Source organism: Hydra vulgaris, chromosome 03, assembly GCF_038396675.1.
Source record: "Hydra vulgaris chromosome 03, alternate assembly HydraT2T_AEP".
Taxonomy (NCBI): Eukaryota; Metazoa; Cnidaria; class Hydrozoa; order Anthoathecata; family Hydridae; genus Hydra; species Hydra vulgaris.
In genome coordinates this window covers 22,162,501-22,183,113 of record NC_088922.1, presented here as the reverse complement: position 1 = coordinate 22,183,113, position 20,613 = coordinate 22,162,501, and the positions used below count along the sequence as shown (strand labels likewise).

Here is a 20,613-nt window from a genome sequence, read left to right as displayed (position 1 = left end):
GTTCAAAATGATATCAATAAGCGATTTTTTTTTTTTTTTTGATATTATATTGATATTATAAACGTCTCATATCATGATATCATATATATCAAATTTTGATATCAATATGATATCAAATTCCTGACTGGGTATAATGAAGAAAAATTGCCAATAAACTATCAAAGCAAACCATATTATTAAAGTGTGATGTTCATTTCACCAAATAAAAGTATTCATTTAAAGTCATATTTTAAATTTGGCTGGCAACCGCAATTTTAAGATTTTTTTTTTAAAAAAAAAAAAAAAAAGAATCTTAGGTTTGGGGTTTTTTTGCTACAAATAATTTTATTTAATGTTCCGGCAAAATTTATCATTTCAATTTTTTCGTCTTTTTATAATTCACAGACTTGAAAAAATGTCATAGTCAGCAAAATATTATACAGATGCTAATATTTTAAAATGACCTTAACTACACCGAGTGGTTTTTTATAAGTAATTAAACAATTTTATTTTTCAAAAATTGCGTGACGTAATTTGTGGACGACCCCTAAGCTATTCAACTATTTATAATTTTGTTTGACATTTACTATTTAAATGTAACGCTATAAGCGTTGCATATTGAATATTATTGTAACTAAATTTTTTATTTGTAAACATAATATGTCGTATGTCATTTTATTTCTTATGTACTTAAATTTATCACATTTCTTTTATTTTTATTTGAATTTCTTTTTTTTTTCAACTCCCCAAGGACGAGAAGGCCACTGCAGTCGAGGTGGCTACTTTTTTGAGGTTACAACCCTCTCAACTCTTTAACTCCGAAACACGAATCTTGATGAAAAAAGCCACTACGCGGAGAAACAAATTGCAACAAAATTAAAGCGGTCATGGCGCAGGGGTTAGAGCGCTTGATTCAAAAGCAGGAGATGGGTTGGAATCTAAATTAAAAAGCTTTATAAAAAACAAAGATTATTTTTGAAATATCCAAGTTAACAAAAAAAAATTCTACACTATGTTGTTCGTCACCATCAAAATATCTTTGTCAGTGACAACTTTTTTCCTTTGAATTCTTAAACTACCTAAAAGATATATTTTTTTTCTTTTAAGTTATTAAGGTGCTCTAAGACCATTTACCAAGAAAGTTCATGACTTTATCATTGTCAATTTTGTTTATTTGGCGAGAGCCGGTATCGAACCTCGGTCTCTTGGTTTTGAGCCAGAGCCCTGATAACTGCACCATGGCTGTATTTGTATAAACAACAATAACAGAATTTCCTTTTTTTTTTTTTTAAGTTTCTGATTGTTCGAGGTGTTACAGAGGTGTTACTAGGGTGGTCCATTTTAAACTTTTTTTTGAAATTTTAACCGGGATTTTTACCAGTGATGGCATTTTATCTAAAAACGCTAAATACCAAAAATTTCGAATTTAGAACGAATTTTACATCCCCCACAAGACATTGGAAGTGCAAGTAATGGACTGCGCAAGTGTTGTGCAAAGTTTTAACTAAAAAACTGTTGTTTTTTCTTAATGGGGTTCACACAATTTATTTGACAATCACTAAGGAATAATTTTAAATTTATTAATTTACGACTTATTGTACTTATCCCACAAGAGATTAGTTTTAAAACACCACAGATATTGCGTAACATAGTTCAGTTTAGTTATTCTTATTCCAATACATTCTAAACATTATAATATCGATACTTTCGTTCCATTATAAATAAATATTGCGAAATTGCATTTAAGGAAGTAATTAAGTCTTAATTCTCTTGAGACAACAACAGTTCTTAAAAACATGCCGCAACGTTAATAAGTTAAATTTACAACGTTTTAAATGAACCTTATTCTATATCATTTTAATGTTACAAAATATATACCTAAACTTATAGTCAGTAACAGCGCTTTTTTAACAAGCTTCAGTCTTGTATTAAACCACGACAATGGCTCCCATACTAAAAAAGATTGATGCAGAAGAGTCAGTATTTAGATCTGGAAAAAAACGTTCACTACATTTGATACATATTCCAGCTGTTGCTGTAAACGAAAATATTGCCAATAATAAAAAGCAGACGTTCTTCTCATTTAAATCATTGGATTGTCGATTTATCCTTAGAAAACTTTAAAGGAGGAAAGCTACCATTGAGACATTAGCTAGCATTGAGAAAGCTACCATTGACAATAGAGCTATATTTCAAAACTATATTTTTGAGAATGAAAACAATCCTAGAAAAAAAATAAGACTCATTGCAAATCAACTAGTTAGCAAATTTGTTGAAAACTTTTGGTTACCTGCTCGTATTCCAACGAAGCATAACAAGAGGGACTGTGCTGATCAGATTGTTTAGTAAAAGAATATGAGATACTGAAAAAAATTCCTGTAAGCAGAAGTCAAGAAAAAAAAGTAAAGCAAAAAGCTACATCTTTTACAATTAAACTGGACAGTCTTTTTGATATATCACAAACAGACACTTACACATTGCTGAAACACTCTTGTAACGACAAGTGGCATATTGGCTGGGAATTTCTAAAAAGCCAACTAAAGTTTTCTCAAGTGGGCTCAATGGCTGGAGTTGACAAAATACTTGCTGAAAAAGAGAGACAACGCTACATCAAACTACAGTATTAGGAAAGAAAGAAAAAAAAGGAATTGCTTCATATTAAGAAACAGCAACTCAAATGTTTAACCATAACTGATAATAATGAAGTCAACGAGGGCGACAAATTTTCTTCAGATATTACGGAACAAGATGAAAGAGATAAAAGTTTTTCTGTGAAAGAGAAGAAAAAAACATCATTGCAAATCACCGATGACGATGAAAATTTCAAAAAGAGAACTATTAAAAGAAACGTGAACAGTTGCAGATAGATCCGGTATTAGTGAAAGACAACAGCTATTTATTTTGGGAAAGACTTTAGCATTAGGTGGAGCAGCTTTAAATTTCTTACACTTTGTAAACCATCACTTCATAGAGCAAGATCAGATAACAGAATTGAAGAAGCTAAATTAATTGAAGAAACTTGGATTCCACCTGAATATTTGGAAATTTATTGGGATGGAAAAACTTTCAAGCAAGCTACTGGAAAAAAGGAAGAGCGACTTGCTGCGTATGCAGGGCCATCTCCTAAATTGCTAGGTACTCCTAAAATTGCTGACGTGAACTGGTCAAACGCAATGTTGTTGAGTGATGAACCTAGTTGATAAATGGCAATTAAAAGCATCTGTTGTTGCACTTGTCTATGATAAAACATATGCAAACAGTGGAGCATATAATGGAGCTGCAATTCTAATTTAGAACCGAATTGGTCGTTCTCTACTCCGACTTGAATGTAGACATCATATTCCAAAGCTCTTTATAAAAGCAACATCTAATGCTATTTCTGGTCCAAACAAATCACCAAGAGTTCAGTTGTGTGAAAGGTTCAAAGAAGAATTTCATAAACTGAATAAGAATATAAAAGAACTTAGAGTGTGGGACTGGCCTCATGATAAAAATAGTTTTTTATTTCAACAAGCACTTGAAGTAAAGAAATGGGCAAGGGATTGCTAGGAGTGAAAAAAATTTCCTCGTAAGGACAATCTCGAACAAGTGGAGCTTACTCTATTTTTTTCGGTGGACATATTAAAAGAGGTTTCCGCATTCGGTAGCTAGTTCTGATCATTATGCAAGGTGGATGTCAAAAGCCATTTATTATACAAAAATATTCCTACTATCTCGTACTTTTAAACTTTCTGATGAATAAGGTTGAGAGGATGGCTGAGTACAATTGTCTTTTTTAAGCAAAGTATTTTCTTCAATCTGCTATTACTTCTGCTGCTCCTGCTATTGACCTGCATTTCTTTTATTTAATGAGGAAATTTAAACCAGTCGACCTTGAAAGTGCAGAGGAAACCATCAAGTCTTTTGAAAGACACCTTGGATACTTATCTGAGGAGCTAGTAGTATTTTCCTAGTTCGACGACTCTGTGAGTTATGCAGAAAAGACTATGATGGGTCAGAAACTTATAAACTTACCAAGATCTAAAGTATTGACTCCATATAAATCGAAGACTCCGATTATTGTTTCGCGCGACGAGGAAAAACCTTTTTTTATCGTCTTTTATTGGCGAAAAGTCATTGTTGCTTTTTCATTTGTTAAAATTAAACAGACCTCAAGAGTGGCTAAAAGTTCCGTCAGAACATTGGAACAAATTCGAGGACTTTAACGCCTCAAACAAACAAATAAAATTTCAGTGACGTTACTTGTTGTATATTTATTAATATTTCAATAAAACTTTTGTGGGATATGAACAAATAGTCGTAAATTAAAATTGTGTATAATTGTTTTCTAATGGTTGATAATTAAATTGTGTAAACCCCACTAACTATATCAATTAGTGGATAAAAAAGTTGCGTAATACTTGCGCAATCTGTTATTATAACTTCCAATGTTTTGTGGGGGATCTAAAAATTGTTCTAAATTCAAAATATTTTGTATTTAGGGTTTTTAGATCAAATTTTATTACTGGTAAAAACCCCGATTAAAATTTCAAAAAAAAGTTTAAAATGGACCACCCTAAGGTGTTACTTAGATGTCAAACTTTTTATATTTGCATTTTTCTCAGCCTAATTAGATACAAATGATGTTACCGTTTGTATGTAATTAAAAATAACATAATTTTTTTAAAATTCAAAATATTTGGAGAACGTGTATTGGATTAATTAAAGATTATGTTTGTTGCAGAAATTGTTTAGGGGTAATAGTATAAATTGGAGCGCGTTGGCTATAAGGGCAGGTTGATAGAGTTGAGTCTATTCAAAGTATGCGCTTAACAAATCGGGTAAAGGTTGATAGTACTGCAATCTTTTTATCAAAAAATAACGAATAAAGTTTATTGGGACATTTGAAATTTTGACGTTTTAAGGTTTTTGATAAACCCAATAGATTTTGAACATTTTGTTTTACGTGTTTATATATTACTGATGTTTGACAGCAGTGATAGTTATAAATATGAATAGAAACTGAAATATACTTTTAAGTTCAAAACATAATTTCTATCTCAGTTTCTATTCAGTGCTTGTGGCGTTGGTTTAATTTCTAATTCTAATTTTATTTATAAAATTATTCCTATTTCAATTTTAAATCAGTTCTCTTAAAATTAATTTTAGTTCAGCTCTTATGATTTCAACAATTATACTTCTTATTTAAGTTTCTAATTCAGTTAACATTTCACTTCTATTAAGTTTTATTAGAAATTTTTAACAGGATATTAACTTATTAAGTATCATTATCAAAGTTTCAAGACAACAAAATTAAGGCAATTTCTTAATATAATATAACACAATATAAATAAACAAACAATAATTTTAAAACAATCATTTAACAATTTAATTGAATTGAGATGAGAACTTTTTGAAACTGTAAGAAAAGATAAGCTTGAATTTCAAACACATATTCTTGTTTAATTAAGTTGAAACATCTGGTATAGTATGTAAACTTATGATAAATTACAATATTTCTAGGGGTTATATATACCCTCGTTATTCAAGTAATCAGATCAGTAAGTAGATTACTTGAATAACGAGGGTATATATAACCCCGAGAAATATTTTAATTTATTATAAGAAAGAGGATAAGTTTACATACTATACCAGATGTTTTAACTTAATTAAATTTTATAAAAGCTTATCTAAGATGTTCACTTTTAAAAATTATATTCTCGTTTAGTTTCATAAAAGCTCTCATCTCTAATGATGTTTTCATCATCTCATTCATTTCATCAACTCTTTAGTGCCTTGAAATATTTATATTTTTTTGTAACAAAGGATTTAATGTATCGTTAACGTATGAGTTTGACTCTTCCCAATGGGGCACAGGACCTAAATAAGACTTCTTTTGAACGTTCAAAATACGTCCAAAACGTTGAAAAGACGTTCAAAACGTCCTGTACCCACTAAGTTACGTCAACGATACATTTAATCTTTTTGTTATAAAAGCATGGCAAACAAGCCAAAGAGTATGTGACCAGCTTGGTGGTCAATCATTTGCAACAACAATAAAAGAAGTGTAAATAAATTCTCATAAATTTTTTTTTTGTTAATTTTTACTTTTGAGTTCAATAATTTTTGTTCAGTAATAATAAACAATTTAACTACTGTTTTTGTTTTTGATGTCGATATTCAATTCTATTTTAGTTTTTGTTCTTCAAATAATTCCTAATTTCAGTTTTCATTCACATTAACGAAATCGATTATTTTTACTTCTAATTTTACTTAACGTTAACTAACACTATCATTAAAATATCACAGTACTGCAGTATGTGTGTACCAAGTTTAATGCGGGTAGTTTAATAATTATTTTAGTTTATAACGCACATACAACATAGTTTAAACTCTATACATGATAATGGGACAGGTTGCCCCAACGTAAACGGGGCATATTGACATTTTTACTATTATTAAACAATTTTTTGATACTTATGCTATAATGTTACCTTAAAGTAACACATAAAAAAAATGTGGGCTAATGTGCCCTAGTCTACCCTATATGAGACAGTTGTAATAAGTTTATGATCTATGTTTTAATACTCATTATATTTTAGTACACAAAATAAAATAAAAAATGCTTTACATTTTTTAATTATTTTGTTAATTTTGCTCATAATTAATTATTACTCATACTGCTATATATCTGGTAAAAGAAAAAAAAAACTACAAAACTATTATTTAAAATAAAAACAACTATAATTATCAATATTAGCTGAACATATCTACTATTTATTTATTTTCAGTCAACCTTTTTTAAATTAACAATTAATTTACAAATAAACAGGGGACATAGATGAACTTGAGATTAATTACTTACGTAAAATCCTTGGTCGACCGGAAAATAGTGAGCCTTTTTTAATTAAAACTTCATTAATACCTTCTAAGTTATTGACAACTACATATCTAATCGAACCAATACTGAATCCATAGATATCACCATATATTTTCCCAAGATTAGCAAACTCTATACAAACTTCCTTTTTCCTTAATAAATTTGTATTTCCTAGAAACGGTAGAGGAACGGGTCCTTTTGGATAGTACAAACATTCTATAAGATGTTTGATATAACTATAGACAAACCAAATAATAGGTGGAAACAAAATGCTACCAATGACTTGAAGAAACATGATATTAAAACAACCTTTTATAAGCTATACCCTGTAATAAAATAAAATAAAAAGCAAAAATAATGCAATAATGTTATTCATATGTAAGTTACCTTCTGGAAAAATACTAATCAAAAAAATTTATATGTTTTTTATCTTAAATTTATAATTTAATTTTAAAATAAAATTAAAAAAAATGTTTGAAAATTAATCAAACATTTGAAAATAAACAGTAAATTGTAAATATTTGAAATAGAGAATGAGATAAACAAAGAATTGATGGCTACATAAGCGACTACTTACCAACAACTCTTAACAATATTCTTTGAAAAGAATATTGCAAGCTACATTTCGTTAGATACAAATTAGAAAAACAAAATACAATAAGTAAAAATAATAAAAATAATTGTACAGTTAAAAAATAATAACACCTTTTATGTTTATGACCAAAATATTATAGTTATGATCCAAAATATTAGGTGAAATTTTATTAAAAGTTATCTAAAATTTTATTAGAATACCAATAAGAAAATATAATAAATAAATATATACCAATAAAAAAATATAATAAATAAATATATATCAATAAGAAATTAGGATTTTGGTAAAAAAAAAGTACTCTTATTATAATTTCATAGTACTTTTTTGTACAATAAAAATATAGAAATAAAAAAACTACGTCAAAAAAAAAAAAAAGAAATAGTAGAGCTCAAAAATTATGTTTAAGAGTGTGGATTTGTTTGGCTTAGATGACCTCTAGAAAATTTGGCATTGAGTTGACCAAAAATTGGGTCGCAAGTTGGCTTTGAGAATTTCACAATACATTTTGGCAATAAGATAATCTGTTTCTTGCCCCCTTTTTTTTTTACGGTGCTGAATAAAGTTATACGGCAAAAAAAAAAAAAAAAAAAGAAGCATCCGTTTTGTTATCAATACATATCAATTTTCCCATTTTTTTAAACTCCTACTACTCCAAAGCATCACATAAATTTCATCTTCCATTCTTTTAATTACCTTGCAACCTTGCAAACAACTAAATTTGAATACTTTTCCTCTTTTTTTGCCATACTTTCTAGACTTTATTCAATGAAACGAGTTTATATTTTCATCATCTAACCAAAAAGCATTTTTCCAATATGACATAATCTTTTTTTTTTTGTACTTCTATTTAAACATATCGACGTTTCATTTGTTTTGCAGTTAAAAACAGCTTTATTTTCGAAGTACTCTAACCTTGCTCTATCATACAATTTCTGATTGTTTAAGATTTCACAAAAATGTCACAGAGGTGCCACCGAGGTGACCAATAATCACCAAGGTGTCACTTTACTGTTGTGACCTTTATTAGGTGTCACTGTGGTATTGCGACCTTCTTAAACTTTGAAAGCTTGTTCTCCATCTAAATGAATCTTCACATTAATGATGGTATTTCAATCAACTGCACAAAAAGGCTTATCTTTTTACCAGCCGTACTAGCAATGGTTCCATTAAGATTTTGTTTTTTAACGATTGAGGATACTGTGGTAAATTTGACAGTTGGATTTTTCATAATTTTTCAAACCAACTACGAGGTTTCGTTAATGGAAAAACAAATGTTGTTTTCTTGGTGCCATTTTTTCTGAAACTTTATATTTTATTTTATTTCTAGAATAAAAACAAAATTATTAGCTATTTTCAATTTTACTTACTATTTTAGTCATTTAAATTGCTTGATCTACGCATAAGTAAATAATTTTTTAATTCTACGCAAAAGTAATTAATTTTTTGTCAGCGTACGATTTTCTTTTCGCAATCAATTCTATGAATCATCGGACAAAGGTGTTATCTGACAAAATTAAAAAATCCGACTATTTTTCATCATTTATTTGATAATATTGTATTTAAACTAATTACCTTCTTTAATATAATATATAAAATAAATTTGTTTATTAAATATATAAAATTTTATGTTGTATTGGTACTAATATTGTATTTTATACTATTAATTTCAATATTCATTTGGTTATTTATTATTTTTAAACGCTCATTGGTCGTTTAGAACTATTTTTTAATCAACACCCTTGTCCATTTAACCCTTCAATTGTCTAAAATTCAATATGTTCAAAAACAATACGCAATAAGATTCATAAAACAAGACTTGACAAGATATCAAGAAAAAAATTTCAAATACTTTTAACTGACAACAAATTTTTGTGCGCCAATTATTAAAGTTATGAGTTTATTTTAATTTACGATTATTTTTTTTTATACCGTTGATGAAAAGGGATTTAATTTAATTACGGGTCTTAACGCATTATGAAACAACCAATACTAAAAACGTTGATATAGATTAAAGCGTTAAAAATGTTAATTTGGATTTGTAAAACTTCATACGTTATCAACAATTAGTAAATTTTACTTACTATATGAATCAGTGTTTTTTAAAAGGGCGAATTTCCTTAAGAAGTTTTGAGCAAATTCGCCTTTTTAAAAAAACTGATTCATATAAACTCATTGTTTTTAAGCATATCTTCGAACCACCGCACTATGCGTCGCGCTGATAGAAAAAACGGAAATAGCCTTATAACTAGCGAACTGTTTAACATTTTGAAGTAATTTTTTTAACAAAGCATCAATTATGAGATATTATTTGTTTATACATATATTTATAAAAAAAAGTCCGGTGTTTTTTAAAACCGGTTTTTTTGGCGGTTTATCCATATTTATTCGATTTTTGATTAAAAAGACATAAAACCGCTAGTTTTTGATATTTAAAACTCTAAGAGTAATTCCATGTCAAAACAACCAGGCCATGCAACCCTATGTCTTTGGATATTTTTTATATTTTTACCATAGTTAGTACATTATAAAATAAGATAAATCCCAAAATTTCAAGGTCTAACTCCCAACGGTTTGTGAGTAATGGTTGTTTTAATTTTAGCTACTATTATTGATTTGGTCATTTTCCGCCATTTTTAATTTTACATTTCTCTTTATAAAACCAAGCCTTTAAACGTGTGAATTCTAAAAATAAGTGACTTAGTTAATCTCAAGGTGAGGAATTTAAATATATAAATAAAAAACTCATTTTATAATTAAAAAGTACCTAAATATCAATTATAAATGTTATTATAATGGACACCTGCCCCAGTAAAATTTTTAGGTGTGCGGTAAATTATTAAAGCCTAAAATTATAAATTTGGTCATTGTATGTTTGTGTGAAAAAATCATTTATGCCAAATACATAGTTTTGTAAATATTTTACTTTTGTACTAAAAATGTATATATAATTGTAGGGGCGGAGCACGATTTTTTGGTGTTTGAGTGAAATAACTTCCATCTAAGTTCTATACTCCATACCTTTGAATGTTCATACTTATGTTATTTAAGGATGTTTTGCAAAAAAATTGCGTTGCAAAGAGCCTGGGAACAGAAATACCCTAAAAAGTAGAAATCATCCGCCCAAACGTGAAGTGAATTGATTTTTCCAAACAGAAAAATTACTTACTTTAATAAGACTAAAAATTGTACATATTTTTAAGATTTTGTCAAAAAATCATTTGGCATTTAGAAGGTATAACCATGTAAAGTTTACAACGCCCTCAAAACGAGGGGGTTGTTTAATTAGGTATGATTTCTAAACAAATCATTATTTTTCAATGAAATTTTATTACCTTAATGAAATTTCTACCTAGTTTAGGATATTAGAATTCATATTTCAAAAAATTAATTTCTCCCACGTTTTAGATTTCTAATTTTTAGGGTTTTTTTGTTCCCAAGTTCTTTGCAGCGCAAATTTTTGCAAAACATCTTTAAATGACATAAGTATGAACATTCAAAGGTTTGGAATATAGAACTTACCTGGAAGTTATTTAACTCAAACACCAAAAAATCGTGAATCCGCTCCTGAATTAAACGTGCAATTTTTTTTCCTAAGAGTAATTCCATTTCAAAACAACCAGGCCATACAGCCCTAAATTCTCTGATTTTTTTTTCAATTTTCGCCAAAGTACTTTAGGAAAAAATGATAATTCCTACCTAAATCTAAATCTAAGTGGTTCTCAAGTTATGAAAGTTTTTTTAATGCATTTTTTGTTTTCTTTTTGTTCCTTGGTTCTTTGTCTTTTCCAATTATCAAAGTTTAATTGCTGAATTCAGACATATTCATCTAATTTAAATGTTGCAATTAGTTCTACATAAATAATGTAATTAATACTTGTGCATTTTTGAACATGCAAGTATAACATTTTTTAATTCATTATCAAAATGATTTCATGTGATATTGGTAAAGTTTTGAAGTCAGAATGCCATAAAACCTCATACTCTAGAAATAAAGAGATTTTTTTACTACATGACCTAGACACTGATACTCGTCAAAACATTTTATGGAGATCTGAGTTGCGTGCTTGTGAAGAACTACTCAGCATTTGTAGTCACCATTTTCACTACTTTGGAAAAAGATTTGAAAAGAAAAATGGCAATTGTTGTAATGTTTATAAAGTGCATAAAAAAAAAAGAAAGGTAATTTGATTTCAAATATATTTTATGTAATTATATCAAAGAAACCCTTCTTTAATTTTCAAATTGTATTACTTTTCTGATGGATGTGGAGGACAGTATAAAAATTTTCAAAATCTATGCCATCACTCAGAAGATTTTTTATTGAAAGCTGAATGGATATTTTTTGCAACCAGTCATGGCAAATCTTCTTGTGATGCAATAGGTGATACAGTTAAACGAACAACTGCAAGAAAACGTCCAAAGAAAAATCAAATACTAACAATCGATACAATGTTTGAATTTTGCACTCAAAAAACGCTCACAATAAAGTTCTTTAAAATTGATAAAGGAACTATGGTTAATGTTAGAGCTACATAAAATAAACGATTTGAGAAGGGAAAAACAATACCAGGAAGTCGAGGATTTCACAATTGCATACCAGTTTCGAAAGCATCTATGTTATTTAAAAAAACTAGTAACAATATAAATCCAAAATCTATAAATATAACTAAAAAATCAAGTTACCAAAGTTTAATAAATTTTGAGCTAATGCAGAAATGCAAATATTACGCATGTACACATGACTCGTTTTGGTGAATTGCAGCAGTTGAAGAAAAAGATGAAGAATATAATGATATAAAAATAAAGTTTATGCATCCACACGGTCCATTTGAACAGTTTTTCTGGCCGAAAAGGAATGATTATTGTTGGATACCAATCACCAATAACATTTTGGTGCACTTATTAATATAATAACATTAATAAGTGCACCAAAAATAATATCAGACAAATATGAACTTTCAAAAAAAGATTTTAACAAAATTATTAAGTATATATTTGTAAATCAATAATTTTTAATGGATATATTATAAAAAATTGTATATCAATTCAAGTATGCATCATTTTTATTTATTTTGAATACTACGATAAGCGAAATATGCTATATTTGCTTTTTTTGTAATATTTTTCATTTAATTTTTATACTATGTGTTTGGCAGAAATGATTTTTTCACAAAATGTTCTTCAAACATACAATGATCTAATTTGAAATTTTAGGCTTAAAAAATTTACTGCACACCTAAAAATTTTACTGGGGCAGGTATCCATTATTTTAACATTTATAATTGATATTTAGGTACTTTTTTATTATAAAATGAGTTTTTTATTTATATATACAAATTCCTCACCTAGAAATAAACTAAGTCACTTATTTTTAGAACTCAAATGTTTATAGACTTGATTTTATAAGGAGAAATGTAAATTTAAAAATGGCGGAAAACGACCAAAACCATAATTGTAGCCAAAATTAAAACAACCATTACTCACGAACCGTTGGGAGTTAGACCTTGAAATTTTGGGATTTATCTTATTTTATAATGTACTAACTATGGTAAAAATATAAAAAAAATCCAAAGACATAGGGTTGCATTTAAAAAAAAAAATGGTTGTTTTGACGTGGAATTACTCTTTATAATTTTTTAATTGAAAATTTGAATTGTTTTCAATTTAAAAACTATGACACCATGTTTCTGTGATGTAAATAACTTTAAATTCCGTTTTAGTGCTGAGTAAAAAAAGTTTAAATTTCTCAAAAATTTTTTGAATGCTTCTAATATTTAAATATTGGATTGAAAATGCATCCATATCTATTTCAGGATTTGAAGTATTTAAGTTGTAATATAATGGAATTATGTTTTTGATTTCATCGCCACTATTATAAAAATTAATATCTGGATCTGAATGACTCTCTAGAAGTATATTTTTGTTTACTTGAAAAGATTTAAATCATGAATTTTGATAAAAATTTATAATTTTATCTATTATAAATAGAATGTATAAAGACCAAAAAACATAATAAATTGAAATGATTAAATTTTAGCTTTTAAATTAGAATTTTTTCAAAATTCTTTTACGATTAGTTTGTCATAAATAACCATCGAGTACATACCCTGGTTACTGTTGACTTTCATTTCTTCAAGTAACTTTTTTCGTATCACCATTGTATCGAAGGAATAATCCTCGCTTATAAAAATATTCGTTCCTTTTAGTTTGTGTACGTTTTTTAATATTTGAATCTTATTTTTATTAATTAATAACTTCATTACTATAGTTCTGGGATCTTGTGATTGAGGAGGCTAAATCATTTTCGTTAATATTTGATCGTTCTCGAACTCAGTCAAATAACTTAAGTTTTTGAAAAATATGTTTTAGATTTTAGCTTCAAGCCATTTTTTTTTAAATGAATAGTTTTTCATTCTTTCCGAATATTCTTACAAGTGTACAAGTAAACTAATTTTGTCATTACTCCCTCTATTTTTACAAAGTCACCAGTGGCATTCTAAACATAACAACCCCTCGCCTTATCACTACTACCATGCTTTACAGTCAATGATACACTCTATTTTATCATAAATTCAACAATTTATTTTCCAAACAATCAATCTTATCTTGAAACCAAAGATTTAAAACTTCGACACGCCGCTCCGCGTTTACAGTCATTGATGGTCCATTTTTTATGTAGTTTCGCCCACTTTTTATTATTCTTACGATTTTTATTCAAGCATTTTAACCAAAACATTTTTAAATCATGTAAAAAATATATAAAAAATAGTTAAATGAATAAAAGCATTTTTAAAAAAAGTTAATGCCATTCGAATAATTATGAACGGTAGTGTTCGATTTCAAATAATTATGAACGGTATGCGTCAAATGTGTTGAAATAACAACTTTTTTACTCTGTTAATATTTGGGGAGCAACCATGTGTCGTTTAACAACGTTAAATAGTTCGAAGCGTTGTGTTCGAACCATTAAAAACTCATCACGTTCGATGTATCAAATACGATGAGTTGTTCAATGCATCAAGCACGATAATAATAACGAGCCTATCACTAACCAGTTGAGTGATTAGCTCACTATCGATCCTTTTAACGAGTAAGTATAAGCCATTCTATTACTCACCAGTTAAGTGTTTACACACAATCGAGCCAACCAACAGGTGAGTAATGAGCTTGATAGCCTATAACTCACCTGTTGAGTGACAAAAACTAGAAGTAAAAATAGAAAGTGTAGCAAAACGCGAAAAACAAAAATTATCGATAAAAAAAGCAGCAGTTGTGCGACACAATTATCTTTAAAAGCGATTGGTGTTCAATCTAAAAAAGAGATTTTGAATCTAAAGAAGGGGTTGGTATTGAAACACTGTCAGAATCTGGTATTTGAAGACATTATTACACTATATTATTACGCAAGTTTTTTAAATTAAACAAGAACTAAAGAAAACTCAGCATTTAGAAAATTGTTCACTACATTTTGATGGTGCACAGGGAATCGCGGCACCTTTTGTGATGTTTGAGAAAGCTATCTTTTAGTCAGGAGGAAAAATTAAAATTATGCATGTTTATGCTTATATTAAATGAGAATGCTTTGCATAAAATTAATTTGATTGGAGTCTGGGAACATTTAAAAACTCAAAAAACTTGTGCCTCCAAACCCTAAATAGTATACTGAATTCTAATTACCAATAAATTTAATCTCATTGTTAAAGAATTTAGAAAAAAAAATCATGTGAAATGACTTTTTTTTGTTTTTACTTTTATATTATTTTTTTGATAGTTAACTTTATATTGATTTATTTTTCAAAATGGCTGATGATATTGTTTTATCAAACATGAATTTTAAGTCACAGAAAAAGTCAATAATTTTAAACAACTATTCGGATCCCAATTATAATTTTTTTAACAATAGTCAAATAAATAATTATACTAGCCCGTTATATTACAACCCAAATTCAAGAAATATTGATAAAGGAATGGAAGATAATTTGTTTTCAATGCTTCACATTAATATTAGAAGTATTCAAAAAAAAATTGCAAGTCATTGAAACAGTCTTTACATAAAATTGACATTAGATTTCAGGTAATTTGTCTCAGCGAGACATGGTGTCACGACAAGAGAACATTGAAAACAATTCCAATTTTCAATTACCTAATTATAAAGTAATTCATCAAGTTAGAGCATCAAATAAGCAAGGTGGAGGTTTGTGTATATACATAAAAAATTCAATTTTATTCAAAAGTAAACCACAGTTAAGTTCAACTACTAAAGATTATGAACCTTTATGCGTTGAAATTATTAACAATACCTCAAGAAATATCGTCATCTATGCTTTATATAGACCGCCCTCAGGAAGTATTAAGGCATTTGAAAATCACATTAAAATTGTAATTAAAAATAAATCATCTTTAAATAAATAGGTTTATACTGTTGGTGACATCAATCTTTATATATTAGAATACGGCAAAAATAAAAGCATTAAGAACATCTTTAACACAATTTTTAAAAATAGTTATTTTACCCTAATCAATAAACCAACGCGAGTAACTGGAGAAAGTGCAACATCTTTATATTAAATTGTTACAAATGAATTCGGAAATATTAAAATAAAGACATTTAAATCTGACATTCCTGAGCACTTCCCTATTTTTGTCACAAAAATGCAACAAATATAATGCCCTTAGTGATAGAAAAAATTTAATTACAACACGGTTAATAAACGACGCTTCCATTAAAAAAATTTCATAAACTTCTAACCGGTCTCAATTGGGACACCCTACAACTAAATCTAAAGGCCGATAAAGCGTACGATAACTTTTTAAATGAATTTCTTAATCTTCATAATAAAGCATTCTTGGAAGTTACTTAATTAATCAAAACAAAAACACTTTTAAACCGGATCACGAGAGGCATTCTTAAATTCTCAAAAAAAAAAAAAAAAAAAAAATCAGCGTTTATATAACAAGTTTTTTTAACAATGAAACTAATTATGCAACTTATAAACGGCTTTATGAATCAGTTTAAAACGCTCAAAGAAACATTACTATTCGGAACAATTAATTAAATACACTTTAAGTCTTATGTTACCTTATACAATATTATGTCTAATCCTAAACTTACGGATAAAGAATTATTAGACTCAGCCTCTTTCTTAAAGCCCAATAAAAGCGTAGATTTCAATGCTATAATTAGTAATGTCTTTATTAAATCAATAAAATACATCACAATTCCATTATTACATATCTTTGATTTATCTTTAAAACATGGTGCTTTTCCAGAAATCCTAAAAATCGCTAAAATTATTCCAAGTTTAAAATCAGGCGATCCTTCTGAAATCGCTAATTATTGTCCAATCTCAATTCTTACTTGTTTTTCTAAAATGTGAGAGCGAGTTATGTATAAAAGGTTTTATCCTTTTTTAAATGTGAATAATATTCTTTATCATAAACAATTTGGATTCAAATCTGGCCATTCCACCAATCATGCAATCATTCACCTTGTTCATGATATATTTAAATCGTTTGATAAAGGCAAGTATACCCTAGGTCTTTTTATTAGTTTAAGTAAAGCTTTCGATAAAGTCAATTGTCAAATCCTTCAAAAGTGTGGTGTAAAAAATGCTAACTTGCCTTGGTTCGAGAGTTATTTGCCTAATAGGAAGCAATAGAAACAGTATATGATGAAGAAAAAACTAATTATGAGAAAATTAAATGTGGTGTTCCTCAAGGATCAATTTTAGGACCACTTCTATTTCTCGTTTGTATAAATGATTTGAATAAATTTTCTAACATTTTAAATACAATTTTGTTTGCAAATGATACCAGCTTTTTTTAATCTACATAAAAACAAGGCTAAAAGGATAGTTTCAAACGTAAGAAACGTAAGGAACGTTTCAAACGTTTTCATACGTCTCACATACACAAACACTATTTAATGAACTTAATATACTAAATGTAAATAAACTAAACTTCTATCATGTTCTTATTTTCATGTTCAAACTTGATAAAAATGTATTACCAATTTTATTTTATTCAATTTTTGAAAAATAAATCAAATATACCCTACTAGATTTTTAAAATAGAACGACATTCAATCCAAAACTTATTATTCCGCTTCTAAATTCTCTATCGCAAACCGAGGACCAAGGTTTTGGAACGTAATATTAAATAATGAACTGAAAACTAATTATTCTCTTAACCAATTCAAAACAAAACTTAAGCAATTACTTTTGTCAACTGAAAATTAATTAAATTTCTTCAAATAAAGCTTCTTTAAATTAGAAATCAATAATTAATAGTTAGTTAATTAATTACTATAGATTATTAATACATAATAATCAACATATGTACATATATTTTTATTATTTCAAATGATAATCTTCATTTTGAGAAATTTATTTTTATTTTTGCGTTATTTATTAATCTTTTACTTTTATTTGTTACAGTTTATTTGCTTTTACTTAATTGGCAATAAAAATTATTATAAATTTAATTAAATTAATATAGTTAAACTATAAATTGCTCTAACAATAAAATATGTTTTATATAAAACTAGCATGAGTTACCCGGCGTTGCCCGGGCCAATATTTAAACTGGCTTACCTGATATCTGTACACAAAAATGGGCCCAAAAAATGGGCCCCCCTGACCCCGGGGTTAGGGGGGCCTATTTTTGGGCCCCCTGACCCCGGGGGTTGGGGTACGGGGTCAAAACCCAGCTAAGAACCTTCTCCTCCTCGAGGACTACCCCCATGCCAAATTTCATCGAGATCGGTCCGGCGGTTAGGATTTCTATAGAGAACAAACAAACACACACACAAACACACATTGCCCTTTATATATATAGCTGGAGTTACCCGGCGTTGCCCGGGCCAATATTTAAACTGGCTTACCTGATATCTGTACACAAAAATCGGCCCAAAAATCGGCCCAAAAAATCGGCCCCCCTGATCCCGGGGTCAGGTGGGCTTAATTTTTAGCCCCCTTGACCCCGGGGGTCGGGGTACAGGGTCAAAACCCAGCTAAGAACCTTCTCCCCCTCGAGGACTACCCCCATGCCAAATTTCATCGAGATCGGTCCGGCGGTTTGGATTTCTATAGAGAACAAACACACACACACACATTGCCCTTTATATATATAGAAGATTATATCTTCTTATTTTTCAAACCAATTCTTAAATGTCATTTTTGTCATTTTAATATTTTATTAAATTTTGTTACTTTTATTTTACAAAACATATCTTCTTATTTTTCAAACCAATTCTTAAATGTTATTTTTGTCATTTTAATATTTTATTAAACTTTGTTTCTTTTATTTTACACAACAATTCTTAAATCTTATTCTTGAAAAACTTTGAGTTTTCAACGCTATGCGATATATTTACATTTTCTTTTATAATATTAAATCAGAGATATATACATTGAAACTATATTTTATTGTTAAACTATATTTTATCTAGTAATGACGAATTTTTTGGGACTAAGTGATAAGAATAAACTTGTCTTCTTCAAGCTTCGGTCATGTAATTATTTTTTATAAGTTACAACTGTAAATTTTTTTTTATTGGCAAAAGTGTAGATAAATAAAAACAAAAAAATATTTTAGAATAAATTAATATTCACCCTTAGATTTCAAATTTCATTAAGTATTAGTTTAGTGTTCGAAAGTTATCACTACGTAAAGTTTATTACCACCTCATTTTGTAGCGTTTAAATAGATTGAGACATTTACAGCTCTAAATTAAGCAATGTAAAATGGTATTCTGTAGAAAAAATATCATTTTTTCTATTTGTTTTTCACTCATATTAAAGAAAATCACTACTTAAAATTTTTAGATTCATCTCTCACAGATGGGCAAAATGTATATATATATATATATATATATATATATATGTTTTACAAATCTAGACAAAAATAATAAATAAAGAAAAATTGTTGCTCCCACAATAAATGCTATGGGAAGGGGGGGGGGGGGGAATATTCTGTTTTTTGTTCCCGAGTTCCGGTCGGGATCAAAAATTTACTCGAAGCATCCATACTTTAACATAATTTTGAAGTTCTTCCTTTAACATAATTAAAAACGCAATTTTATGCGAAGCATCCTTACTTTAACATAAACATAAACATATAATTGTTTGGAATTTGCTCTGTGTCTGGATGTAAGCTATTTCTAACTACAAAAAGGGTTTCGCCACCCCTGTATATATGCAGCTATGCACAATAGTTTTAAATTTTAATCAAACTTTTCAGGGTTTTTCAAATAAAAAAATCAGGAAAATAAATTTAATTAATTATTTTTATTTTTAAAAGAACAACCTGTTAGCTATACAGTTAACATTAAGATAAGATTAACATTAAGATTAAGATTAAGATAAAATAGTTGAAAAAATAATTTTAAATTTGAAAGTTTGACTCATTGTTCCAAATCACTTTTGCCCAATCTTCAACTGCCCAATGCTAACGTTCTTTGTATCATTTTCGTCTTTAGCGTCGGTCCATAATTGACAGGATAGGCTTTCTTATTGCAATGTAAGACTCAATACCTTTTTTTGCTAATGTTCTTCTGACAAGTTCTTTGCTTACATTTTGATTAGAAAAGAATTGCTTAAATATTTAGGCTAACTTTTTGTTGTTGAGCCTAGGATATTTTCTACTGGTTCTGAATATGATTCTGGAAGACCACTGAAGCTTAGTGACCATAACTATTGTCACAGTCACTAAGCTTCAATGGTCTTCCAGAACAAGACATATCAACGACGTTACCTGTTATCTCCTAGGTTTTCACTGATTTCCGCACGCAAAATACATATCAGTAAAATACACCATCTAATCGTTTATTTAGTTTTACGGAAGTAGTGTAGTAAGTGCGAATATTTTTTTGTCTATTTTATCGATACAAACATAAATAGCAAAACTCGAAGAAAATAAACTTAAAATTTTTATCCCTTAAACGTTAGTGTTAGAAAAACTGGCACATAACTCTCGATTAAATTTTTGCGCATAGCTGTATAGTTCAATACAGTTTAATGACAAAATCACAATGTGTATTTAAAGACGAAAAAACGAATATATAATTGAATACAAAAAATATTTTTGTTAAAAATAGTATGAAAAAGTCAAAGTTTAAGTAACTTAAAATTGGAAACCTTGTTTTTGTTGTCACCATAAAATGATTTAATGTAGCCAAACA

At 28.3% G+C, this 20,613-nt stretch overlaps 1 protein-coding gene across 1 annotated transcript in view; it reads right to left on the bottom strand.

Annotated features, from left to right (window-relative positions):
* LOC100197700 (steroid 17-alpha-hydroxylase/17,20 lyase) overlaps positions 1-7,191 on the bottom strand; it is a 35,448-nt gene extending 28,257 nt beyond the window's left edge. Inside the window, exon 1 of the mRNA XM_065792648.1 lies at positions 6,824-7,191. Within this exon, the coding sequence (XP_065648720.1) occupies positions 6,824-7,133 (310 nt within the window). The 5' untranslated portion in view covers positions 7,134-7,191. The remainder of the gene's footprint in view (positions 1-6,823) is intronic.
* Between the last annotated feature and the right edge of the window lie 13,422 nt (positions 7,192-20,613).